Consider the following 27,932-nt stretch of genomic DNA (forward strand, 5'->3'; position numbering starts at 1 on the left):
ACACAAAAGGTACATTAACAAACAATGATTTTTTCAGTTCAGTTCTATATGGGGGGGGGGAAGAGAAGAAATCATTAGAATTATTTTGTTTTATTACATCTTGGATTATGTTAATCATGGCAATAATGAAAAGGCCATCAGCTAAAACATGTATGAATATCATTTTATTTCCTAGACGTGGCATAAAATCTTGGGATTTTTGCAGCAAGATGAACATTCCATAAAATTAACACTATAGAAATGAAAGTGTTTATGTCACAGTTAAAAGGCACTCAAACCACAATGAGCCAATTCAAATGATAGTTCATTGCACTTCAATTAACTTTTCTGTCCACAAACACAATGCAAGATTTTCTTTTGCTTCATTAGAGTCTACCTTGAGATCTCGCACAAGAATAGTGTCACCAATCCAAGTTGTTTCAGTGCCTCCAAGTGAGAACAAGGAAATTTCAAGCCATGGGCCTGCATGGAAGCAAAACAATGACAAAATGAAATAACTTTTGACACAACTGATGGTGTTATTGGTGCAAAACCAAAAATAGGTGATACAAATGAAGAAATGGAACATAAAGTCCAAGTAATGACAACTCTATTTCCCACTGAAAGTTGGTGTTTTTGTTGGTACATGTGACAATAATAAACCAATTTACCAAGGTACAATGAAAAACTGTTTGCTTGCCATCCATACAGATCATTTCATTACAACAGTGCATTGAGGTACTACAAGGGAAAACAATAACAGAATAAAGTGTTACAGTTTCAGTGAAAGTGCAGTGCAGGCAGACAATAAGGTGCAAGGCCATAACGAGTTAGATTGGGAGATCAAGAGTCCATTTTATTCATACTAGGGCACCATTCAATAGTCTTATAACAGTAGGATAGATGTCCATGATAATCAGAGTTTACACTGTCTCTCTTACCTCCCTCAAAAAAAAAGCAGAAATAAAAACACATGACAAATACACCAATTTTGAGAATGAAGAACATTTCATTTTATAGGCAAATAGGTGCAATTCCTCTTGTTAGAATGATTCTGGGACTAGAGGGCTTGAGTTATAAGGAGAGGCTGGATAGACTGGGGCTTTTTCCCTGGAGTGTAGGAGGCTGAGGGGTGACCTAAGAGATATACAAAATCATAAGGGGCATAGATGGATGGACACACTGTCTTTTTCCTGGGGGTAGGGGAGTCCTAAAACTATAGGGCATAGGTTAGGAGGGGAAAGATTAAAGGGGACCCAAGGGGCAGCTTTTTCCACACACAGGGTGGTGGATACGTGGAACAAGTTGCCAGAGGAAGTGGTAGAGGTGGGTACAATTACAACATTTAAAAAACATTTGGACAGGTATATGGATAGGAACAGTTTAGAGGATGTGGGCCTAATGTAGGCAAATGGGACTAGCTCAGATAGGCAACTTGGTCGGTGTGGACTAGTTGGGCCAAAGAGCCCATTTCCATGCTATACAACTCTGACTCATGATCAAACAAAGCCTAACAATTTGATTGCCTTTTTTAAACAAACAAGAATACTGCATAGAAAGCTGAAATTCACATACTATCAGTGAAGCAAGTAATACTATATCCTTTAATGAGGCAGGATGTCACCGAAAGGAACCTCTGGATCTTTTCATTCAAACAGACAGATGCAAAAGTTGCCATCGGTTTTACATGAAAGTGACATTAAGCCTTGACAGTTTGGCTATCAATACAAATGCAAATTCTGTGCTAATGTGTTCCAGAACTAAGGGACTACTATTACTAGACTCAGTAATGAGTAATGAGCTGTGTTTAGTTAACAGCCAACAGTGTATAAACATTTATATAAGTTATGCCAATAATATAATTTGAGTTTAATGTTACATTTGACAGGGGAAAAACCAAATTAGTTTCCAAGATTCTACAAGGCCAATTTCAACAATCCATAGTTACCCAGGCAAATCTGTAAATGGGCAAAATAAAAGATTAATGGGAGATGCTTAAAAAAAGCAATGTGATAATACCCAAGAAGCAAAATAGAATAAATAGAAACACATAACACATGGCCAACCAAAGAGGCAAGGAACAATGTAAGACTAAAGGAAAAAGCATCAAGGAATACCAAGAATAGCTCATGTCCTTGCAAAGGGGAGAGATGCAAATGGCGACAAAGCAGTTAACGACAAAAAGAGAGGCTGAAAAGAACCTTGCAAAGAATAGCAAAATAATTTCAAATGATTTTTAAAGGAATGTAGGGATCTTAAAACCTGACAATGGTAATATTATAAATAAGGAAATGATATACTAATTAAATTACTTAGCTGTAAAAGAACAGCATGCTAGATATCCCATAAAAAAACATTGTGGATTTTGTGCACAGCAGCAATTTAGGGTAGAGAGCTCATTGGTTGTCTGCCCTCAACGACCACTCATACTTGGTGTGGATCTCTGGTGCACTTTCTACTGGGAATCAAGTTTCCAGCTGATTAGCAAGTGCTCAGAGCACACAAGGCCTTTACAATTGGAACCAGCAGGCCCAATCGCTAAATTGTTTGAGTGGCAGTTAACTCCCACTAACATTAAAAAACACTCAAACATTATTAAAAATACTAATTCAAAAATCCAAAACTAAAATTAAAAAACACAGAACCAGAAAACAATTAAATTCATTTAAATCAACAATTAAATGAAAAGGAAATTACCTCTCATACTTTATTTTCTCCCAATAAAATTATTAGGCCATCTGGAACAAGTAGATCTCCCAGCAAAGTGCAGGCCATTATTAAACCACACCTGGATCACTGTGTTCAATTCTGAATAGAACACCTTAAAAAAGGATATAATGGCCCTGGAAGTAGGTACCGTGGGGATTGCCAGATTGGTACCAGCACTCCAAAGACTAAATTTCTATGTGGGATTTTACAACTGGATTTATGTTCCAAGAAAATTTAGGAGATTTAGGAGTCATATGATTAAAATTTTAAAGTTATGTAAAGTCATGAGGCATAGGATCCATGGACTGCATGGATTCAGAATTGGCTTGCCCACAGAAGGCAGAGGGTGGTAGTAGATGGAAAGTATTTTGCCTGGAGGTCAGTGATTGGTGGTGTTCCACAGGGGTCTGTTCTGGGACCCCTGCTCTTTGATATTTTTATAAATGACTTGGATGTGAAAGTGGAGTGGTGGGATAGTAAGTTTGCAGATAACAAAAAGGAGGTGTTGTGGATAGTGCAAGAAGGTTGTCATAGGTTAAAACGGGATATAGACAGAATGCAGAGTTGGGCGGAGAAGTGGCAGATGCAGTTTCAATCTGGAAAAGTGTGAAGTGATACACTTTGGAAGATCGAACAAGGGGAATACAAGGAAAATGGCAGGATTCTTAGTGGTGTGGAGGAACAGAGGGATCTTGGATCCAACTCCATAAATCCCTCAAGGTCGCCATGCAAGTTGATAGGGTGGTTAAGGCAGCATATGGTGTGCTCACCTTCATTAGTTGGGGGATCGAATTCAAGAGCCACAAACTAATGTTGCAGCTCCACATACACTGGTTAGGCCACACTTAAAGTATTGTGTTAGTTCTCATCGCCTCACTATAGCAAGGATGTGGAAGCTTTAGAGAAGGTGTAGAGGAGATTTACCAGGATGCTGCCTGGATTAGAGAACATGTCCTATAAGGAAAGGTTGTGTGAGCTAGGGCTTTCCTCTTTAGAGCGACAGAGGATGAGAGGCGACTTGATAGAGGAGTACAGGATTATGAGAGGGATGGACAGAGTGGATAGCCACCACCTCTTTCCCAGGGCGGCCATGGCCAAAACCAGAGGACATCTGTTTAAGGTGAGTGGAGGAAAGTTTAGGAGAGATGTCAGAGGTAGGTTTTGTTTTTGTGGCGGTAGAGGCTGATACAATAGGGACATTTAAAAGACTCTTGGGATAGGCACATGGATGTTGGAAAAATGGAGTGTTATGGGCTGTGTAGGAGAAAGGTTAGGTTGATTGTGGGGTAGGTTTATATAGGTCGGCACAACATTGTGGGCCGAAAGGACCGTACTGTGCTGTACTGTTCTATATTCTGTATCAAGGAAACTTACGGCTGAGAGATAGCTTATTTCCATTAAATGTGGAATTTAAAGACTAGGGGTCAAAGCCTAGAAAGTAGTGACCAACCTTTCAAAAGTGAAGTTAAGCAATGCTTCTATACAAAAAGGGGATAGAGGTTTGGAATATGCAAATCTTGATGCTAGTCTATGGTTAATTTTTGATCAATGATTGACAGATTTAAATTAACTAAACAGGTTAAATTAACTACAGGTTTAAAAGGATATGTGGCAAAGGCGGGTGGAGTTTAGCCACATCAGCCATGATACCACTGAATGGCCAAACAGGCTGAAGAGGTGAAACAGCTTCCTCTTGTTCCCATGTTTCCCAACTTCTATTCTTGTATTATCATGATTCACTTTCCACCTTTCCAATGTAAGACTTGTGTCATTTTAAGAAACTCTCATCACATCAACAGAAAGATATTCCAACCTGAAAACATCCTTCTTCTTCATTGTCTTCAGACCCCATCATGTGGTTTTCCCGGCTATTTTTCAGCGAATGATAAACATAAACCATCATTTCTCGAGATTCATCCTGAAAAATCATTGCAACAACACGAATTACATATAAAATACAACTTCCATATTTGGAGTAATCCTAGTTCCGAGTACCTTCCCTTTCTCCTATCCCTTCCATGCACTTTTTTCCTATCATCCAACTTGTTTGTATCCGATGAAATGTTCTTTATTTCCATTACTAACATCGGTATTACAACCCAAAGCCCTTTATGCAAAAATTCTCTCCTGCTCTTTATCTTAAGTATTTTACGATTAATATCTAGGTCTTCTTGTGGACATGTCAAGCACTGGAACCACACTTTAACTAATCTGTCCTATCCCTATTTAAACACTTGTATCAAATCACAATTTAATCATCTTTTATTATGAAAATAATGCCAAATCGTTTTCTTAACAAAGGTTTAAGTACTTTCTCTATTGCACCTCAATTTTCTGTACCTTTTACTATTAAACCTCAATGTTCCATTAGCTTTCTGGTCATCTCATTTGAGTGCTGTTTTTAACATCCATGAGGGCAATCCTACCAATCAATCTGTTCTTTTGCATCAGCCAAGCTTCACCCATTTTATGTCTAATGGATTAATTTTTTTGGACCAGCATGCATCCCCTAATATTTATACTTCCAGTTAGCATCTTTTATTCCCCCATCCTACTTCTAATTTCCTTTTACCCAACATATGTTTCTGAAATTCCAGTTCAATGCTTCTAACTCTCTCTTTCTTTCAGTAATTTCATTTTTAAGTAATTGAAGATTTGAAAGCTTCCCCACAACACAAAAGAAAGCCAGTTTGTAATTAAGCGAGTTACCCCTCAGGCAAGCCATTTACCGAATAGGCCCATGACAAGTTTCCACACTCCATACAACCTTCCCCACTTTTGATGATCCAACTCATCAATAAAATCCCTTTACTACTACCTCCCATTGTTATCTAGCTTCATCTTTAATTGCATCTGTGCTGTTCACCACAACTACCCCTTGTACTGTAGTATTCTAACCAGTCCCTGGGCAAAAGAATTTCTCAAAAATACTCTTGTAGACTATTGGTCCCTAATTCTGGTCTTTCAGGCAACTGGCATCCACTTTCCATTAACCCTGAAGATCTATATCAATTACCCCTCAATGTTTGTCTTGAGAAAAGTAAAAGACTGCTGAAGCTTTCCTGATAATTAAAACCTCTTTGCTTTGGTGTAATACTAGTAAAGATTTTATTTTGTGTATTCCTCATGTTTTTCCAAGTAGTATGCAACCTTCTCATTACTCCTACCAAAATGTACCACCTCACACATCAATCATAAAGTTAACTTGCCAGTGCTGCATGCCCATTCTGGAAGTTTAATACCTTCCTGTACTTTGTCATTTTCTATTGTATTAGCCACCATCCTCAATTTGGAATCATCACAAACCTTGAAATTGTATTTCATGTCTAAATTGTTTAGATAAATGATAATGAATAATGGTCCTAGTACCAAATGAAATACCATTTCTTACCAGACTGAGTAATTTTGTTTTTAAACACAGAACCTGCTTTGTTTCCTTGCTAGTCTGCCAATTATTTTTCTATTTATCTCTTGAATTCACGTGTTCTAATTTCAATCACTTTTTTTTATATACATAACTCTTTTTGAAGTTCTTTTGGAAAACCAAATACACATACTCCCCAGGTTACATAATACTTGAATTACATAAATTCAACCTTAAACAAAAATTCCTATGCGAGTTTTTTTTTAAATGGATACACAAGCAGCAACTACTTACAGCCACTTGGGTAGGACACATGGCTCTCTCTCCTGATGCAGTCTGTTTTGGTGACCATATTGCTCAATTAGTTGAAGCAATTTCAAATGTTGCTATTGCAACCACTAATAAAGTTGGTAAAAAAACATTGTGCTATCATACTAGAGGAGAAATTTGATATAATGGTGCAATTTGAAAAATGGACAAATGTAACTTTCATTTTGCCTTTCCTGTGTATTGTAACATCCACTGTGAATACCACAATGAAGGACGAAGAACATGCGAAAGGCTCAACACCAATGAAATCCATTGTGATTACCAACCTATGATCAGGAGTGCTTTCAGAGGGAAAATTAACTCTGTGGGTACAAGATCAAAATTAATGCCACATGCCACTTAGCCTCATGATGATCTAGAAGGCGGCTTTATGAAGACTCGATAGCTAAGCGTGAAACAGAAGGAGCTTTTGGGCCAAGTCATGGCCAGTTTCATCAGTTGAAGGTTGTACAAACCTACATAATGTGAAAAAGGTAGAGAGACTGCTAGCGCTGATGTGGAGGCAACCAAAGAATTTCCAAAAATGTTGAGTGAAATTGTGAAGTAGGTTATTTGCCTGAGCAAGTTTTGACTCGACTGATTTATTTTGGAAGGAAGTGTCACATTGCACATACATTGCAAAGGAGAAAGCAATGACTGGCTTTAAAACAGACAAGGATCATCTAACTCTGTTTTGGGGATGGGGGGGCAATGCAGCTGGGGACTGCAAGCTGAGATCCTTTCTAGTGTACCTGCTGAAAACCCCTGGGCATTGAAAAGGGATTAGTCAGTGTTCTCTCCCCTTTATATAGGCACCTAACAGGAAGGCCTGGGTTAAGGTTGTGTAACTGATAGACACAGAGTTTATTGCAAAGGGAGGGAACAATGGGAAGACTTGAGAAATTTTGGAAGGGCTGCAATAGCTACAAGGCTATCAAGAACATTGAAGCTAAATCATTTTACATTCAGCTTTGAATAGGATTCGACTATCTTTCCTACAATTGAGCTCAAAAATTTAGTCCATAGCCCTCTAGTCACTCTTATAACATTATACAGCAAATAGCTACTGTGATCGCTAAATTTTTGGCACTGTTCCTTTTCTCAAATGAACGTTTTTAGTTGGTAATAATGACCCAGTTATGGCTTCTCTAACTTCTATTAATATCCACAGATGCAATCTGTTTGGGAAAAGGGGTCTGATCCACTCCAAGTTTATTAATTCATCAAACTCAACTCATCTCATCTCAAATACCTTTCCATTATTTTTGGCATCAATTACAGTAGTTGCTCAGGCACAAAGCAAGGCAAAGTAATTAAAATATTTTTCCATTTTGTCATTTTCATCTACAATACTACCTATATGCCTCAGCAGCCCTATGCATATCTTGATTTTCCTCTGATTTTTAGACATTCATAGGACTTCTCAAACGTTTTAATAATTTAGTTTTGCAATTAACTATTACCTTTTTAATTGCTTTGTCTTTACCATACTTGGTACTCTCTTTCCTCATCTCTGCTTTTTGCCCATCTACTTGTGAAATCTGTTTATTGGATAACTAATCTTACATTTATTATCAACTAAGGCACATTCTTAAATCGCCTACATTCATTTTATATTAGTTATAAACAAACACATTCACTGGAACAGAATTCACTGCATCTAATAAAATTAATTTGAAAAGATAAATATTAGATAAACTCATTTCACTGGGTTTTGGCAACATTAACATTGGTAATTCTACCTTTGTGTACTAGAATTTGTGCAAAGTGATCTGGAATGACATGCTAGTATTTAACCTGAAACCAAAAATGAGACAGATACACAACTATTGTCTATACTAACCATCCTTTCTTGATCATGTTCAAGGCAAAATCATAGTATGGTCTTTAAACCTTAATCTGATTTGATCATCAAGTTTGGGCAGTTTTCCAGCTGGAGGAGGGAAAAAAAGTTACCATAAATAACTGAACGCACAGAATATCCAACCAGCAGACAAGATGGCACCATATATAAAAAAATACACCAAAGCAGCATGATTTAAAGATGACAATGAATTGAAATATTTTTACATTGCTTATTTTGTTTTGCTGCAAAATTGTAATTCACAAATATTCCTTATAACTTTAAGATGTACATGATTGTACAATGATATTTCAAGACAAGCCAACACAGTTGGAATCTGATCCATTGGAAACACAGTTTAAAGCAAGTGTAAGAAAGTTCTGGACAGAAACTTGTAATTAGGGGTTAAGACTTCATTGTATAGCAGTATGTGAAGTTGTTTTTCTCTAGACCATAATTAAAGGACAGCCATTTACTTTATCTTAAAGTCTTCACTGCAGTATCTAACTGTCTCTGATATAGAACAGTGCAGCATAGGAATAGGCCATTCAGTCCAACAAGTCTGCACTGACCACGATGCCAATTTAACTAATCCAATCTACCCGCATATGATCCGTATCCCTCTATTCCCTGCCTGTTCACGTGTCTGTCCTAAATCCCTCTTAAAAATTGCTATCGCATTTGCTTCTACCACCTCCCCTAGCAGTGCATTCCAGATACCTACCACTCTGTTGTAAAAAAAAAACTTGCTCACACATCTCCTTCAAACTTTCCCCCTCTCACTTCAAACCTATGCCCTTTAGCATTTGATGCTTCTACCCTGGGTAAAAGATTCTATCTACCCTATCTATGCCTCTCATAATTTTATATATTTCTATCAAGTCACCCGTCAGCCTCTGACACTCGAGAGAAAACAATCCAAGTCCTCCAACCTCTCCTCACAGCTAATACACTCTAATCTCAGGAAACATTCTGCTGAACCTCTTCTACACCTTCTCCAAAGCCTCCACATCCTTCTGAGAGTGTGGCAAGCAGAATACCACACGATAACCCAAATGCAGCCTAACCAAAGTTTTATACAAGCTGAAACGTGACTTGCCAACTTTTCATACTCAATGTCCTGACCAATGAAGGCAAGTATGCTGTACTTCTTTACCACTCTATCCACTTGTGTTGTCATTTTCAGGGAGCTATGGACTTGCACCCCAAGATCCTTCTGTTCATCTAAAGGCCCTGCCATTTATGTATACTTTCCTCTTACATTTGACCTCCCTAATACAGATTAAACTCAATCTGCCATTTCTCTGTTCAAATTTCCAACTGATCTATATCCTGCTGTATCCTTTGACAATCTTCCTCATGTCCACAACTCCACCAATCTTTGTGTTATCTGCAAACTTACCAATCAGACCACCTACATGTTCATCCAGAGGTCCAAGCACTGATCCTTGCAGAACCCCACTGGTCAAAGACCTCACCACCCAGAGAAACACCCCTCCACCACTTCCCTCCGTCTTCTATGACCAAGCCAATTTTGTATCCAATTTACCAACTCACCATGGATCCATGTGACAATCTTCCGGACCAGACTAACACAAGGGACATAGTCAAACACTTTACTAAAGTCCGTGTCGACAACATCCCCTGCCCCACCCTCGTCAATCATCTGTTTCCTCCTCAAAAACTCGAGCTTAATTCCAGAGTTCTACATTTATTATGTTTTAATTGTTTACTGGCATTAGTCCCAATTTTGCCTTTTACCAACCTGAAACTTGTCCTACTTTTCTGATTTAACTCAAAATAACTTTCTGGAATTACCTTTATGTTGCTTACCTTCTCATACTTTCTAATGACACCCTTTCAAAGCCTGAAAACACCACAGCCTAGAAGTTCAATTGCCTACAACGTCTTACTGTAAACACAACTGATTTTATAGTTTGTAGCTTCAAAACTCAGTCTATAGCTTCCATGCACATGAGTGGGGAAGGTTGTGCCCTGCCCATGTTGGAGCTGGCTGAGTCTACAACCCTCTGTAGCCTCTTTCAATCCTGTGCATTGGAGCCTCCATAGAGTGGTTATTCTGACTGGTTGCATCACCGCCATACCAAGCAGTGATGCAACCAGTCAGAATAACCACTGTACATCTGTAGAAATTTGCAAGTCTTTGGTGACATACCAAATCTCCTCAAACTCCTAACGAAGTAGAGCCGCTGGCATGCCTTCTTCATGATTGCATCACCGTGTTGGGCCCAAGATAAATCCTCTTAGATGTTGACACCCAGGAACTTGAAGCTGCTCACCCTTTCCACCACCGACCCCTCAATGAATACTGGTGTGTGTTCTCCTGACCTCCCCTTCCTGAAATCCACAGTCAATTGGAGCTGACCAGATTTCATTACAAGTTGTTGGCACAATCTGGGTGGGCAACAAACCCACGTTTGCCTCTGCTTAAAAAACAAATCATTGCTGCAGTAGTGGTCACCCTGAGCCTCCAGCAAGTCCAGGAGATAGAGAGGGCCCCCAAGGAAAGGATGGGTTGCCAGAGAAGCCCAAAAGGAGTGGGATGCAGAAATGCTCCAACCATGAGCATCTTTCAAATGTGTTCCTAGCTCCAGCTGACCGAGGAGAAATGCATCTGACGGCTCAGGTTTGCTAAATTAGGGCTAACAGAACTACTACCTACTGCAGGGAAAGTCAAGCACTCATGTCTGAACTGTTCTGGATCATTCCAGGCATCCGCAACTGATATTGATCATATTTTGTTGTATACTGCAGCACATATGACGTCAAGGACATCTGGTATATGAGGTGAATTCATCTCCATCTCTGAGTAACAGGCATAATGAACACATAGATTTGTCAAGATTGCAGGCTTTTCAAATATGTGGAAAATGATAGAATGAATTTTAACCACCTGAACCCAGAGATCTTCAGGAACAGCTAAGGCCATCACTATCTGAACATGTAAGTAGTGGGAGATCATCAGCAGAAAATGCTATCATACCATGCATCCTGGAATCTCATATGTCACCACAAGCAGTCCACTGCATATGCCACCTTTCAGTTGCTTTGTCAGAGAAATGGACAGACATCATCATAGACATCTTAACACATTTTCCTATTCAATGCTAATGACTCTAACGCATTTTACATTAAATATCATAAATGTTGTCTTTACGCAATGTGCATGATTAAGGACATTTACTGTTGTAATACTTAAAGATCTTTGATGCATATGAAGCATAAAGGGGGAGAAAAAGCATTCATTTTAGTTTTTGACATTTTCATAAGTATTTACAAATATCTGAAAAAAAAAATCACAGATGGAAAGCCATTCACATGTCGAAGCTAAGCATCACCTTGTGTTAAACAACCCGATGTCTTGCTTGCATATGGAGGTAACCTGTTTAAAATAAAATCCTTTCTCATTTCTGATGATCTGGTTTCTTTTCCATTCTCTATCTGATCTGCCAATCCTCGGAGGAATCCACTCAATTTCTTTACTGGATTAGCTGATGAATTCATCTGCTATAAAACACAAAGCAGGAAAGAATCTCAACTTCACATGCTTCCTTTTCAATACATAAAAGGTCCAAAAGGACTTCACAGAATATCATTTTAGAAGAGAAAAAAAACTTATTTTTTTTTTAAAAAGAGAGAACAATTGAACAACATAGGATTTCCCACAAACAATAAAAGTGATAATTGAACAGTCAACCTAGTTTTATCCTGCTACTTCAAGGATGAGTATTGGGCAGGACATAGGGTTAGAAAACTCTTTGCACCTTCTTAAATATTGCATTTGGATCTTTCACATCTGCCTTAGAAGTCAAGTAGCCCCTCAGTTTTGCCGGGGTCACCATGGTCCAAGCTTAGGCCAAATATGGACCAAACACACCTGAATTCCAGACATGGAGGTGAGATTGACTGTCTTTGACATACAAAATGAGTATCACATGGCATCAACACTGCACAATGTTCCATTCTATTCACAATTCCTCAGCAAATTAAGTAATCCAAGTATGCAGGCTGCAAGATCATTGTGGGCTTTCCCTCAGACAATAGCTCTAAGAGTCTCTGGCATTCAGCAAAATGTTACCATCAAGCAGGTCCAAGTGTCAACTACATTACAGAATTCTCACAGACAAAAAAAAAATCAGGAAGCAAAAATCACACAACTGTTAACCTATATTTTAGAAAATTTCAAGATGAGAATAAAGATTGGAAGATAAAAAGTTAGGTTAAAATTGAAATATTAATCTTATTAACAAAGGAGAAATCTTACAAACTATTTGAATTTTGAAATATTTATCCAAAGGAATAACGACCCACAGATATGTTATTTTAAGAGCCAAGAGCTCGTTGCGAATTAATCAACACCTCATGAAATAAAGACTAACCTTCTCATGGGACTTTTTTTTAACTGCGAAGATAGTTTGTAGATATCTATTGTTCACATCACTGACTTCTAAAGATTACTGTGGAGAATCGTACTACACAGTTCTCTTTGCACAGGAGGAGGAAAACACAAAGTAAGCCCGGACTTCCACGTCAAAATGTGCGTGGAAATAATCTGGAAGTTGCCGTCAATTTCAAGGGGTAATGACAAATAACGCTGATGGCTTAGCCATAATTACAATGCCAAAATTTGTATTAATATTCAGCTTAAATGTTATCACAGTTGCTAATGTCTGGCCTGAACAGTTTCAGCATAACCGGTGGAGATATACCCATTTTGCAACACATAAAAAGGGTTTTAGTCCTTCAAATTTCATCTCAGAACATGTATGGAAATGTTCTAGCCATCACAATGAGATTGGTCTCAGATCCAACTGGATTAACTCCTTACATATATAAATTTGTTGGTTGTGGGATCCTAAACATAAAATTCACGTACAAATGGGAAGAGTTTGCTTGGTGCATCATCCACATAATTTTACCAACTCTCATCTGCCTAATAGCAGCCTTTAAACCCTAAAGCTTTAAACCCTAAACTTTAAACCTTATTTTCATCTGGACTGGAGCAGTATGTCACCTGGATCCACAAGAACAGAGTCACCCTCGCTCGTATGTCAGAGGTCCACCCTTCCCTCTGGTGTTCATCTCCCACCCACGAGCACCAATCTGGCAGATGGGTTTACAGGACAGCCATCTGATTTCCTAAATTTCTCAACCAAAAGAAGTGCCTCGTTGAGGCCCACTGCTAGCCCTTGTCAGTTTACATGTTGTAAGGAAAGAGTTAAATTAGCCAAAAGTCGTTTCTGATTCCTCCTTAGTATGTGCAGTAGTGTGTAACACAAAATGGCGTCAGCTCGGAATGTGGGAATGTTTTGAGAACTTGTGGGGGTACAGATGCACATCCTTGATATTTGACACTGGTGAAGAATGTTTTCTTCTTTACAGACCTGTTGGCTCTGTTTCTAAGTGTTTAGGCCAAGGGTCGTGAGTGATAAGGCTGTACCACTAAGGAATGGAAAAGTACTGGGGTAAAAGTTATGTTAAGTTTTTGAGGGGTATAAAAGGGGGCACCTTCTTATTGCAAATCTGGACCTTCCCTTAGGCTGGGTTGCAACTGGTGCTAAGACAAGGAGAGAAGGCAGCGTGAAAAGCTGTCGGACACCTGAGGCTCCCTCCAGCATTATACAGATCAGTTCATTGATTGGTTGGTAAGTATTATTTGCTTCCTTCTGTATTTTAAGTATTCTTCTTCCTTTTTGTATTTTATTTTTCATACAACTCTAATAAAGTAGTTTCTATAACCTTTAACACGTGTACAGTGCCTCCTTTATTTGCAAATACCTCTTGCTGCAGAATCAGGAAAGAACAAGGAACAAATTTTAAAATATTTTCGTTACACATGTAACGAAGTTTGACTTCAGCCCCAGGCCAGCAAAGCAGTGCACAGAAAAACTTACTACCATCTTCTTGCCAATTTTGTGTCCAAATCAAATCTTAAGACATAGACTATGTCGCCAGGACAGCATTTTCCAGACAAACCAATCATAAGAAAGGCTCTGTTAGTAAAAATGTATTTCGAGTATACATTACAGAACATTAAAAATGACAGAAGGCAGGCTATTGTTTTAATACCCATGTTCTCAAATTGCATGCAAATATCCAAGAAAAATAATGAATGTAAAAAAAAGTAATTAAAAGATTATTACCATAAGATATTGCCTAGGTAGGCCTCTGGACAGTTCAATATCTTCTTTCATCGAATCATACACTAGCCAAGGAATCACATCTAGTAAATAATCTCCCCAGGTACTGCAATGAGAAAACATATTTTTAAAATCATGCTGTAAATAAATGTGTTAATTGGTATTGCACTAATGAAATCCAATAGTAAAGCCTTCTGTGGAAATAGATGGAAACCATTTCCAAGCATCCTGGAAAACTGATGAAAGTAGTTTCAATTATTTTTTTCTGAATTTCCTTTGCATTGAATGGCAGTGATCACATTTATAGTTCTTCAAAATAATCAGTATTTCGTTTTGTCAAATTTAAATTTTATGCTATCAGTTATAATGATGATTTTAAGAATCTTACTTTCAACTACTTTTCAACATATGTGTTATCATTTTTGGCATACACATTACCCTTAAAAAAAACCTTTAATAGTGAATGATTTCCTCCACTTTTGCTTTAGGCCATAATTTTGAGATGAATGAGAAGTGAAAAAATGTAAGGCACTGCACATTAATTATATGTATATTTTACTTTGAACTTTGGTTAAAGTTCCTAATGTTAAAAAAAAAATGACAGGGAGAATTCACATGAGAGAAAAGTTATATATTTAAAAAGAGAAAGTCAAGGTCATAGAGCAAATTTAATGTTTTGGATGAAAAGAATGTGACAAAAAGGATAAAAGCACTCCAGCTAATACCGCTCCCCTTGCTAGCTCATCACAGCCCTGCAAATTATTTCACTTAGATATTTATCCATCTCCCTTTGTAACACTATAATTGAATTTGCTTCCACTACTATTCCTGGCAGTGCAGTCCATTCCTGACATTATAAAAAAACAGGTCTTCTCATGGCACTTTTGTTTTCTTTATATATCAATCATCTTCATTCCATAACCCTTAGTTCTTGACCCTTCCACAAATGGGAACAGTATTTCTCCATCTACCCTGTCTATACTCTTCTGTCAGATACAAGCTCCTTTATTTCAATGAGAATGGACCAATGATCAAAGACAAATTAAAGCAAAATGGTTAAAAAGTTAAAATTAAAATATTTTACTATAAAGAACAACACATTTGTAATAAGACAAACAAATGACACAAATTGAGTTGAATGAGTTTGATTTGATGGGCATCATAGAGACATAGCTGCATGATAACCACTGTTGAGATTTAAATATAAGAGTACTTTCCATTTAAAGAGATCAGATAAGATGGAAAATGAAGAGTGGGCATTTTAAGCTCATCAATCTCTTGGATCTGAAAGTCAGAATGTCAAGATTTTATGAAAAAAAACTACAGATGGAGTGGTTAAATTAAGTGATTCCCCAAAATTCTTGACATTTTGGGAACAACCCAGAAAAAAAAAGAGTGAATGTAACACCGCTATTCAAGAGGGAAAAAGGAAACAGTAAACTATAGACTATTTACGCTGACTTCAAATTATCAGAAAATTATTAAACACAAAAACAGGGCACTTGAAAAATTATAAAATGATTATGCAGAGCCACTATATATGAAAGGTAAACTGCATTTGACAAATCTAATGATTTTTTTTTAATGATATAACTAGCATGACGTATTAAGGGAAAAATCAGTGGGTACAATATATCTTGATTTTTAAATGTATGCCAAGAAGATTGTTAAAATATATATTGTTTCACTTGGTTGGGATAACATTAGCTTGGGTTAGTGATAGGAATAAGCAGGTAATTTTCAGGTTAATCAGCTACCTATAGTGGGTTCCCATAACAATCAACACTGTCTGCTCAGGTAATTACGGTTCATATTAAAGATCTAAATGAAAGGACAGAGTGCAACAGATCCAACTTTGCTGACAATACAAAGCTGAATGGGAAAGTGAGCTATGCAGTGAATGGAAAAATTCTGCAAAGCACTATATGAAAGGAGAGATGGTTAGCACTTCCCTTGACAAGTTAGAAAAGGGCATTACAACACACAAGTGATTAAGACATTGTCAGCCACCAGACCATTAACCAGATTTTGGGTAGTCTCAAAGCAGTGACCTATTTTTGATTTTGTTTGCAACGTAAACTAAGAGTCTGCAAAGGTACATAGATGGGTAAATGGAGTACAATCCATAAAAGTGTGTTTCATTCATTTTGGCAGTAAAAATTCTAAAAATATATATTAAATGTTGTGGAACTAGTGGTGCATAGGAGTAACTGTGTTAGGATTCGTAAAATTAGCATGCAAATACAGCAGATATACAGAAGACAAATAATTTGTTGGCCTTTATTTTTCATCATCATTTCGTATTTTTCGCATCTATTAATCATCCCTTGAGTGTTGAGTAGGGATGACTGGGAATTTGGACCCAGCAACAATGAAAGAATAGCAATACATTTCCAAGTCAGAATGATATGTGACTAGAAGGAATGTCAAGGTGCTGGCGGTAGTAGTTGCTGTATAAAGGTACCGACAGACTTGACTAAGTAACTGAAGTCCACACTCTAGCCTGGATAAGCTGGTGGTGAACAAAATGAATGATTATAGTTGTGTACAGTTTACTTCATCACCCAACAAAACCACATCAGTCTCCTGTCATTTTCTTGCCAGACTATCATATTCCTTAAAATCCATTATCTCAGCCTTGAACACCCCAATCAACTGCACTTCCACAACTCCCTGGGACAAGGAACTCCAGAATTTCATAACCTTCTGTTAAAAAAAATCTCAATTCTGCAAACTGCAGCGAGTACCGGATAAACACCATTTACTTTAGGCCAAATCTTAACTCCAGGAAGATTGAACGTTGAGTTTCAGCCTTTCACCTCCATCTCCAGAAACATCAGCCAGTGAGTCCAAATCTGAAGGGCATCCTCTCAGGACAAGAGGTCAGATTAGGACTAAAATGAGGATACATTTGTTTAATCAGAGTATTGCATATCCTTGGAATTCTTCACCCCCAGGTACCACAGACACTTAGCACCAAGTACATCTAAGAGACTTTGACAGATTTTTGGAAAGCTTACAACAGTGAGCAAAGAAATTTTACTTCAATTCAATCATCATCTACCTTGTAAATCTCTCTCAGAACCTTGAAATGAGATCACTTCTCAATCTTTATCAGCCAGTCTTAATCATTCCTCATAGGACAACCTCCATTCTGGAAATTAATCTGGATTTACTGATTTGATTCCCGAGATGAAGTGGTTGCCTCACCAGGATAAACTATATTCTTGCCTTCAATCACTGAAGTTTGGAAGAATGAGAGGTCTTCTCATTGAAAAATGATATTCTTTAAAGACTGGACAGGATGAATGTTGAGAGACTACTTCCTCCAGCTTAAGAGTTTAAATCTAACAAGCATCATCTCAGGATAAGAGGTCAGATGTTAAAATTAGGATAATTTTCCCTCCTCATGGAATTGTTTGAATTTTATATCCCAGACAGCTGTGATGCTTAGTTGTTAAGTACATTTGAGATAGATTTTAGGACAAAGGGAATTAAGCAACATGAGGATCTTATCAGTTAAGTGCCCTACAATAATGGTTTACCCATGATCTTATTGAATAGTAGGAGGGTCAAGGGGTTATGTGCCCTACCTTAGCTTCCATTTTTTTGTATTATAACACTCAAAGGAAAAAAAGATAAAATTTGGTAACTTCATGTACAAAGCTTTAATCAAAATAGAATGCTCTTACTTGTTTTGGTAGGTACTTATAGTAATGTGGGTAGAATATGAATCTCCAGCTGGGGTATCTGCTTGGTGGATTGTTCCTCTGGGAAAATATAACAAATCACCTGGCTAGAAAGGAAGGAAGCAAAAGGACATTTTTATTAGATCACATTTTAAACACTCTGCACAAGTCAATGAATAATAACGGACATTTTCCTATTTTTGTCCAAGCAGCTTTGTTTATACTTCTAATTTTATGGTTACATTCCATTTTCTCTCCATACCCATTGTGACTGTTATAACTTGTACTTGTATAACACTTATTATTTTGTTAAATATCCCAAGTTATAATTAAAACTAGCTGATCGTCCTATCACAAAGTACAGGAACATGGGAAATGTGGTCAATTCCATAACCATTTAATAAGCTCCTGAATGTCAAGGCTGGCTCTTGAGTGTTATATTATACAACTATTTTCATGATTACTGATTTTAAGAATTCACTTTAACAATTAATAAAACTTAGATCTGACCTGGTGGCCCAAGGTGATCTGAAAAGGTCTTTCAGTCTGCCAAGTTATTAATAGTCGCATACATTGTGAAAGGTATTTCTCCTAATTTTATATAACCCCATTATTTTCTTAAGAAACTGAGTTAAAGACATTAAATGATAATTAAGTAGCAACAGTTTCAGCAATTGATCATCACGGTTTCACGAGTTTTGTGCTTTACAAGGGCAAAATGTGTAAATAAACATTAGGTGTGGTACTTTAGCAGCAATGCCTAGGTCACGAGTTTACATCTCACAATGGCAAGATATGAAACTAAATTCAAAGTGGTCTTCTTCTGAGACAGTCCCTCAGAGTTGAGGATGACTTGTTCTTGCTCCAATTCAGCGGGTTCTGGAGCAGTTGATGAAGCCTATGTGGGACGTGAAGGCACCACCATAGGTGGAGCAGGAGGGAATATACTGAGTAAGCAGGTGGGTAGTTTGGGAGGTGGTGCAGCCCTCCTGCCATTTACCCTAGGCTTCCGCATGCTTCCAAAGGGTCTCGAGATTCTCAATGCCATGTTGAATGCTGCTTTTTAATCAGAATCAGATTTATTATCACTGACATATGACGTGAAATTTGTTGTTTTGCGGCAGCAGTACATAAAAATCTATAAATTACAAAAACAAATAAAGGAATAAAGTGCAAAAAAAAAGGAATAATGAGGTTGTGTTCATGGGTTCATGAATGGTTCAGAAATCTGATAACAGAGGGGGAGAAGCTATTCCTAAATTGTTGAGGTCAAGTCTTCAGGCTTCTGTTCCTCCTGCCTGACGGTAGTAACGAGAAGAAAGCATGTCCCGATGGCGAGGGTCCTTAATGATAGATGCCGCCTTCTTGAGGTACTGCCTCTTGAAGATGTCCCCGATGGTGGAAAGAGTTGTGTCTGTGATGGTGCTGGCTGAGTCTACAACCCTCTGCAGCCTCTTTCGATCCTGCACATTGGAGCCTCCATACCAGGCGGTGATGCAACCAGTCAGAATGGTCTCCACTGTACATCTGCAGAAATTTGCAAGAATCTTTAGTGATATACCAAACCTCCTCAAACGCCTAATGAAGTAGAGCTGCTGGCGTGCCTTCTTCGTGATTGCATCAATGTCTTGGACCCCAGATAGATTGTCTGAGATGTTGATGCCCAGCAGGAACCTGAAGCTGCTCACTCTTCCACCGCTGATCCCTCAATGAGGACTGGTGTGTGTTATCCTGACTTCCACTTTCTGAAGTCCACAGTCAGTTCCTTGGTCTTACTGACGCTGAGTGCGAAGTGGTTGTTGCGACATCACTCAACCAGCCGATCTATCTCATTCCTGTAAAACTCCTCATTATCTGAGATTCTACCAACAACAGTGGTGTCATTGGCGAATTTATAGACAGTTTTGAGCTGTGCTTAGCCACATAGTCATGAGGGTAGAACTAAGCACAGATCCTTGAGGTGCGCTTGTGTTGATAGGCAGCGAGGAGTTGTTGTTATTGCCGATCCACACTGACTGTGGTCTCCCTATAAGGAAGTCGAGGATCCAGTTGCAGAGGGAGGTACAGAGCCCCAAGTTTTGAAGCTTGATTAGTAGTACCGAGGGGATGATGGTGTTGAACGCCGAGCTGTAATCGATAAACAGTAACCTGATGTATGTCTTGTAGTTCCCTAGGTGCTCCAGAGCAGAGTGGAGAGCCAGTGAGGTTGCATCTGCTGTAGACCTGTTGTGGGAGTAGGCAAATTGCAGTGGGCCCAGGTTCTTGCTCAGGCAGGAGTTAATTCTAACCATAACCAACCTCTCAAAGCACTTCAACACAGTAGACATGAGTGCTACTGGGCAACAGTCGTTGAGGCAGCTCACCCTGCTCTTCTTGGGTACTGGAATACTTGCTGCCCTTTTGAAGCAGGTGGGAACCTCAAACTGCAGCAGAGAGAGGTTGAAGATGTCCTTGAATACTCCAGCCAGTTGGTCGGCACAGGTTTTCAGTACCCGGCCAGGTACACCATCGGGGCCTGACGCCTTGTGAGGCGAGGGTTCACCCTCTTGAAGGATGTTTGGACGTAGGCCTTTGAGACAGAGATCAGAGGGTCGTTGGATGCTGTGGGGATTCGCACAGGTGTAGTGTTATTATCCCTTTCAAAGCATGCTCCTTGAGCAATCATGGGCCAAGAATTCCCTAGGGACTGTGGAGATGTTATACTTTACCAAGGAGGCTTTAAGAATATCCTTGAATCATTTCCCTTTACCATCTGTGATCTCTTGCTCAGAGCTCAAGGTGGAGTGTCAATTTTGGCAAACGAAGTGGCCTGACATTAATAATGCCAAAAACAAATTAAATACTGTCACCATCACGAGAGAATTAATACTACCAAACTAATTGGGTTAAAGGCTGATACACTTCCTGTTCCCAATGGCTTGCATCCCAGGATCCCAAAAGAAGCGACTACCGAGATAGTGAACACATTGCTGCTCAAAAAAAATCCTTTGTTTTCCATTGTCATTTGTCACATCACAGATAAATAAAATCACAACAAAGAGAAAACTAAATTGAGTATATTTTGATACTATTAATTCTTTACCTTTAAAATAAACTCATGGGTTGGACTTCCAATTCGGTCTTCAGCTTCTGTGCTATATTCACGAGCTAAAGGGTTAGTGGGTTTGTAAAGTCGCCAGTGCTTCTCCCCTTCCAGCTGTAGAATAAAGACCTACCCACACACAAAATAACACACAAGAAATTTAATTAGTAAAGTAAAGCATTACAAAAATCTTCCTAAAATATACTACCCTTTAAGAAGAACTTTAAAAAGCTCTTCCACTTTACTTTCCTCAGCTCATAAATGATATTTTGCTGTTTTCACTATGGTGGGCCAAAGGGCCTGTTTTGTGCTGTATGGTTCTATATAAAATACTGGAATCAAAAAACACAAAATGTGTGCAATGGATGCCTGCACATGCATGCATACACACATTCATGCACACACAGACAAAAGAATATGTAGGAAGCAACGAATGGCTCACCAGAATGATTATCTATGCAAAAAAATATTATGAGCTGGCCATAAAATCAGTTGTTGCAAGAACACAATAGGATACAAATGGCCTAATTATTTCTGTTCAGAACAATACAAAGCAGATATTTCTTCAAACAAAATATGATTTATTTATTTAAAATCTTGAGAAGAGAGCAGCAAAGTAGCTGTTAGTCATACCTCAACATCGTCATAATGAGGTGGGAGACCCTGAGAACCTGGAGGCGTGATGTAAACATTAGACCCAACTAATGAGCCAAAGAAACATTCCAATGTTTCTTGGATCCTCCACAATTCATCCTTAAAAGAAATAAATAAAATATGTTCTTTGCACTAAAAAAAGGAAAGTTATAACAACTAACAATAAAAAACTTATATCATTCAAATAGTACCTTAAATCTTTGCGGCTGGTGAAATTGTATTGTAGCTTTCTTCTGTTCAAAGTCTTTCTTTAATTGAGCATGGTTAACCTTTCCATCTTTATTTAAAACTTTCTTTTTACCATTTATACAGCGACAGAAATTAATATCTCGACTGTAGAACACATCATTGCTGCAGATTTCCTTTAAATCATCAAACTTAAATAATGATTGGTAGTAAGCAGTTACTGAAGGATCATTCCTCTGAATTAACAGTGGCTTCTGCTCCCAATATTCCCCAAAGAATTCTTTATTACTAATGGGAGAGATCAGACTTTCAAATAGACTGTCAGGGCTCTGGAAGTCGAGAACAGTGCTGGTAACATCTGAATCTAATTTGACTCTTTTGCAATTATTGGGATCATCTTTTTTTGGTTTTCTACAAGCCTTCTTGAACATTTCTGCATGAGAGAGAAAAAATAATGTTAGCTATCATTTTAAGTTGAAAACAACCATTTTGTGGAAATCTTACTGATTATTTTAGCATTAGCTTTAAATGATGCCAATTAATTTAATTAAAATCAGAACTAAATTCTGATATTAATTAAATTAATTGGCATCAATTAGAGCTAAGAATACTGAACAATCTGTGATATGATAAAACAGACATGCTGGTGTTTTGAGCATAAATCTGCCTTACACCAGAAACACAAACAGGTTCATTAAGAACAAAAAGGGGCATATACAAATTAAGACACCAACTCAGAGACGGTGACATAGAATGATGTGACCAATCATTTTAATACTGTTATCTTGGTACACTATTCAGATATCCTCAAAACACCACAGGAATCGCAATGCATGATTAACCTATGTCAACTGATTTGATTATAGACAGCACACAAACTTCATGCTACTCAGCTGGCAGAAAAATGACTGTATGCAGCCGGGGCTAACTATAACTGGCTGATGCATCACCACAGGCCCCAAATTCTAACTTTCTACCATACCTAAAAGCTAGCCTGGACTGTGAAATGGAATGGGAGCAATCACAGGCAGCTGGACAAGAAATTAATAGAACCCAGAAAATGCTGGGAATACTCACCAGGTCAGGAAGCATGTGGAAAGAGAAGTAGAGTTGATATTTCAGGTTGATGAGTTATCTTTGTGAAAGGTCACTGACCTGAAAAACCAACTGCTGTTCTCTCTCTACAGATGCTGCCTAACCTGCTGAACATTCCCAGCATTTTCTGCTTTCATTTCAGATTTCCAACATCCACAGTTTTTGCTTTTCAAACAGAACATGACCTTGGCCTGTGAAATAATGAAGGATAGTAGAACATGAGAGATATGGAAAGTGACAGAGGCGGCCTCCATCTATACAAAAGGCAGAGATTTTTTCTGTGGATCCAATGCAGAAGTCTGGACAAAAGGAGTGGTGCAAAAAGTTCAAGAGTTTACACAGGTATCTTGCTCAGTGATGCACCTTCTAATACCATATCCTACCAACTGCTCCACCATCTCCAAATGTTCAAGCCACAACACCCCTATCACTCATATCTACCAATGATCATTAACCCTCAGCACTCACACCTTACAATTACATGCAGTATCATTGCTAGCCTTAGACCTACATCCCACAACTTACATATACTGTTAACACCGACAGTTACAATGATCAAATTGTTTGCGTGACATTCGCCAACATACCAAGCTGGCTGCATCTTCACATTCAATTCTCTTTCAGAATTTTCTCTGATTTTCAAGCAACAGATGGTGGAAAAATGCACCTCATAATTTCTATTCCCTCTGTGCATCACAATTTACCCTTGAGCCTTTCAGATACTCAGCAACTCCAAAGTAGCCAGTAAGGGAATAGCAACACATACCACCACTGGATTTCACACTGTAAATCAATATCCAAGACATTTGCTCATAATTTAGATAGCAGACAGGCAACCTGCTGCAGGTAAGTGTGTGAACTAGAGTGGTTGCACCCATGGCAGGATGCAAGTGCCACCTTGTCAGGATACAAAGTTTAACACAAGTTTTTCTGCAGAAAACAGCCTTCTACCGCCTATGTTACAGGCAGTTGGATAGAGCATCAGGGTAGTCAAAACCACAAAGAATACACACACACACACGGAATGTACTAATAGGGTTATTAGTTTACATTTGCATCCAATGACAGAATTTCACTTAAATCATATTTGTCAATATTTATTTTGTGGTGGTTCAGAAGTGCATATACGTGCATCAAACAATACCTTGGTCTCCAAATGCACACAGAACGTCTAAGCAATATGAGCTATCAAGCCTAATTCTGCACTTCATGACTTTAAACAGTGCAAATAACTGAGGAAGTGGGATCAGAAGTATAGAACAGTTAGAGAGATGGAACTCCTAGTAGTCAGGTAAAAAAGTAGTTTGAAAATAGGATGAGGCTGAGTCAACATAAAGGAAAGCTGCAGGGCACTTAAAAGAGATGAGATACTATTCTTGAAATTTAAGTTTGTGCAAGGTTAATGACAGGGAGTCCAGTGGGAATATTTTTGTATTCATTTTAGGGATGGCCAACACATGCAAGGCCAGCATTTAATGCCCATCCCTACCCTTGAGAAGGGAGTGTTAAGCTGCCCTCTTGAATCGCTGCATTCCTTCTGGTGAAGGTACTCCTACAGTGCTGTTGAGCAGGCAATTCCAGGGTTTAGACTACCAACGAAAGGATTGCTGATACATTTCCAATTCAGGATGACAGACAACTTGGAGGAGAAAACTGCAGGTGGTAGTGTGCCCCTGTCCCTGCTGCCCTTGTCCTTGATGGTAGAGGTCACATATTTGGGAGGTGCCATTGGAGTCGCCAGAGCAAGTAAATGCAGAGCATTTTGCAGATGATACACTATGCACTGGTGCTGTAAGGAATGAATGTTTAGGAAGTTTGATGTATACCAACTTTATGGGTAAAATAAAGCAGGCTGCTTTGTCCTGAAATGGCATCAATCTTCTCGAGAGTTGTTGGTGCTGCAGTAGCCCAAACGAGAGGAGAGTATTCCATCAGGCTTCCGATTTGTAGCTTCTAGGTGGTGAAAAGCACTGAGATGGCAGAAGGTGAGTCACTCAATTTGGATACACTGCCTCTGACCTGCTCTTGTAGCCATGGTATTTATGTGCTTGCCAAGTTGATTTTCTAGTCAATAGTGACCCCCCAGGATATTGGTGGTGGAAAGCTCAGCAATAGTAAGGCCATTGGATGACAAAGAAAGATGGTGAAATTCTCTCTTGTTGACAGACACTTGCCTGATACTTTTTTGTGGCACGACTGTTACGTGACATTTATCAGTCCATAGTCTCAGTCTTACTGCATGCTGAGGAGTTGAGAATAGAACTGAACACTGGGGCAGCACAGCAATTAATGACACAACTGCAGAGTTCCAGCAATCCTGGTTCAATTGTGACCTCAGGTGTTGTCTGTGTGAAGTTTGCACAAAATTCCCTGTGACAGTGTAGACTTCCCAAGGTTTCCTACTACATCTTAGGCATGCTGCTTGGTAGGTTAATTGGCTACTCCTAGTATAAGAGTTACCCCTGGTATAGGTTGTTAGCAGGATGATCGGAAGGGAAGTTGATAGTCACGAGAGAGAATAGGTTACAGGGAAGTAAGTAGGGATTAAAGGGAATGCTGAAAGAGTCAGTACAGACTTGATGGATTGAATGGCCTCCCCAGGTCACAAGAAAAAATGAGAAACATTTTGTAATCATCAGTGAACAACCCCATTTTTGATGTTCTAAAAGTCATTCATGAAGCAACAAAAGATGGTTGCACCTGGGACACAACCCTGAAGTATGCCTGCAATGATGTCCCGAGGCTGGAATGATTGAATGATTCAGCAATATTCTTTTGTATAGATTCCATCCATTAGAATTCAAAGGATGATACAAATGACTTGACAAGAGACCACACAAAACCATTTCCTTAAGTTGGAGGTCATGGCCTGCTGAGAAGATATGCATTGCATGATGCAAATGGCACAACACGGGTATTCAGGAAGAACTAAGAGATTGTGGAAAGCGAGGTCACAGGAAAAGAGGTTAATAGATGAGAGGGATTAAGAAAGAATAGAAATGGGAAGGAAGTAGTCTTGGGATAGAGTGAACGTTCAATCGGGAAGAACAGAAACATATGGAATGAGAGAAAGAATGCTCAGAAAGGAAAGAGAGAGAGAGAATGCATCACTGGCCTAATGACAAGAGGGAAGGGAAGGCAGAACCTTTGAGCATTGTGCTTAAAATATGACACCATTCAATCACAGATTCATAGTCATAGAGCATAGAAGCAGGCTCTTCGGCCCATCTGGTCCATGCCAACCAAGATTCCCATCCAAGCTAGTCCCATTTGCCAGCATTTGGCCTATATCCCTCTAAACCTTTCCTATCCATGTATCTGTCCAAATACCTTTTAAATGTTGTTAATGTACCTTCCTCAACCACTTCCTCTGGCAGCTCATTCCATATACTGACCACCTTCTGGGTGGAAAGGTCGCCCTTCTATTTCCTATTAAATCTCTCCCCTCTCACCTTAAACCTATGCTCTCTAGTTTTCGATTCTCCAACCCTGGGGAAAAGACTATCTGTGCCCCTCATAATTTTTATACAACTCAATAAGATCACCCCTCATTCTCCAATGCTCTAATGAAAAAAGTCCCAACCTGCTCAACCTCTCTCCATAACTCAGTCCCTCAAGTCCCAGCAACATCCTTGTAAATCTCCTCTGCACTCTCTCCAGCTTAATGGCATCTTTCTTATAAGCAGGGTGACCAAAACTGAACACAATATTCCAAATGCGGCCTCACCAATGTCTTGTACAACTGCAACATAATATCCCAACTTCTATACTCAGTGTCCTGACAGATGAAGGCCAGCATGCCAAAAGCCTTCTTCACCGCCCTGTCTACCTGCGACACCACTTTCAGGGAACCACGTACTTGTACTCCTAGGTCCTCCTGTTCTATAACACTCCCCAGGGCCTGACATTCTCTTGTCTTCCTAAAATGCAACACCTCGCACATCAGAATTAAACTCCATTTGTCACTATACACAGTAATAACATTTAACATGCATCCCCCCTATGAAAATAAAAACAAGACTAAATTGTGCACATGCGCAAAACACCATTGGTGTAGCCTCACCTGTGGCTGGTGGTGTGCAAGACAACATTGTGGCTCTCCTCTCTTTCTGAACGTCTCCCTCAATGGCAAGAAGCAGGTCTGGCCTGGCCAGAGCAGTTTATGTCTTCATGATATTTATAGTAATATAGGAACAACACCCAGCAGAAGGTCATCTAGCTCCTTAAGCCTGTCCCAGACTGTGCCTGATCTGTGACCTAGCTCAATGTATTTGCTCGTTTTCTGGCATTTTAGGTCCTTACAATAGAATGCACAAAACTATTTCCTTAAGTTTGGAGGTATTTGCCTGCTGATTAGACATACAGTGCATCCAGTATACCGCCCCTGAGGTCTTTTATCATTGGTCGAGACAGTGTAGTAGGATGGAACTTAAAGGATGAACTGAAGTCGTGGTGAACTATCGATTGAAGATGGGAGGGAGTAAGAGACGGTTTAAAAGACATCCGAGAGGACAAGAGGCGGGGGGTGCGGGTCAGGGACTGGCGGGGTTCGTTGCACAGAAGCCACCGGCGGCGGGGACTGAAGCAGAGGCCGCAGCCACCACGTTACTCTCCGTTCGGCATCGACCTCCGTCTAATCACTGACCGCGTCCTTCAGACCCCGCCGGCGTGCACCCGCCTCCAACCACCCCCACCCCGCCGGCGTGCACCCGCCTCCAACTACCCCCACCCCGCCGGCGTGCACCCGCCGCCTCCGCCCGCGTGCACCCGCCGTCCCCCCCCCCCACCCCCGCCCGCGTGCACCCGCCGCCCCTGCCACCGGGAGCCCGCCTGCCCCCACCCCCATGTGCACCCGCCCCTC

The 27,932-nt window shown here is 39.4% G+C and overlaps 1 protein-coding gene and 1 pseudogene across 1 annotated transcript; one reads left to right on the forward strand and one right to left on the reverse strand.

The window, feature by feature from the left end:
- Positions 1–149: 149 nt before the first annotated feature.
- riox2 (ribosomal oxygenase 2) lies at positions 150–27,757 on the reverse strand. The gene is given in 11 exon segments (XM_052013980.1): positions 150–462; positions 4,502–4,606; positions 8,205–8,231; positions 8,233–8,294; positions 11,564–11,732; positions 14,369–14,471; positions 18,058–18,161; positions 21,137–21,265; positions 21,770–21,889; positions 21,982–22,409; positions 27,135–27,757. Coding segments are annotated over 11 exon segments (1,365 nt in total). The 5' UTR covers positions 27,163–27,757; the 3' UTR covers positions 150–372.
- On the forward strand, positions 16,284–16,395 carry LOC127570105 (uncharacterized; annotated as a pseudogene).
- Positions 27,758–27,932: the final 175 nt, after the last annotated feature.

Source organism: Pristis pectinata, chromosome 4 (assembly GCF_009764475.1).
Source record: "Pristis pectinata isolate sPriPec2 chromosome 4, sPriPec2.1.pri, whole genome shotgun sequence".
Classification (NCBI taxonomy): domain Eukaryota; kingdom Metazoa; phylum Chordata; class Chondrichthyes; order Rhinopristiformes; family Pristidae; genus Pristis; species Pristis pectinata.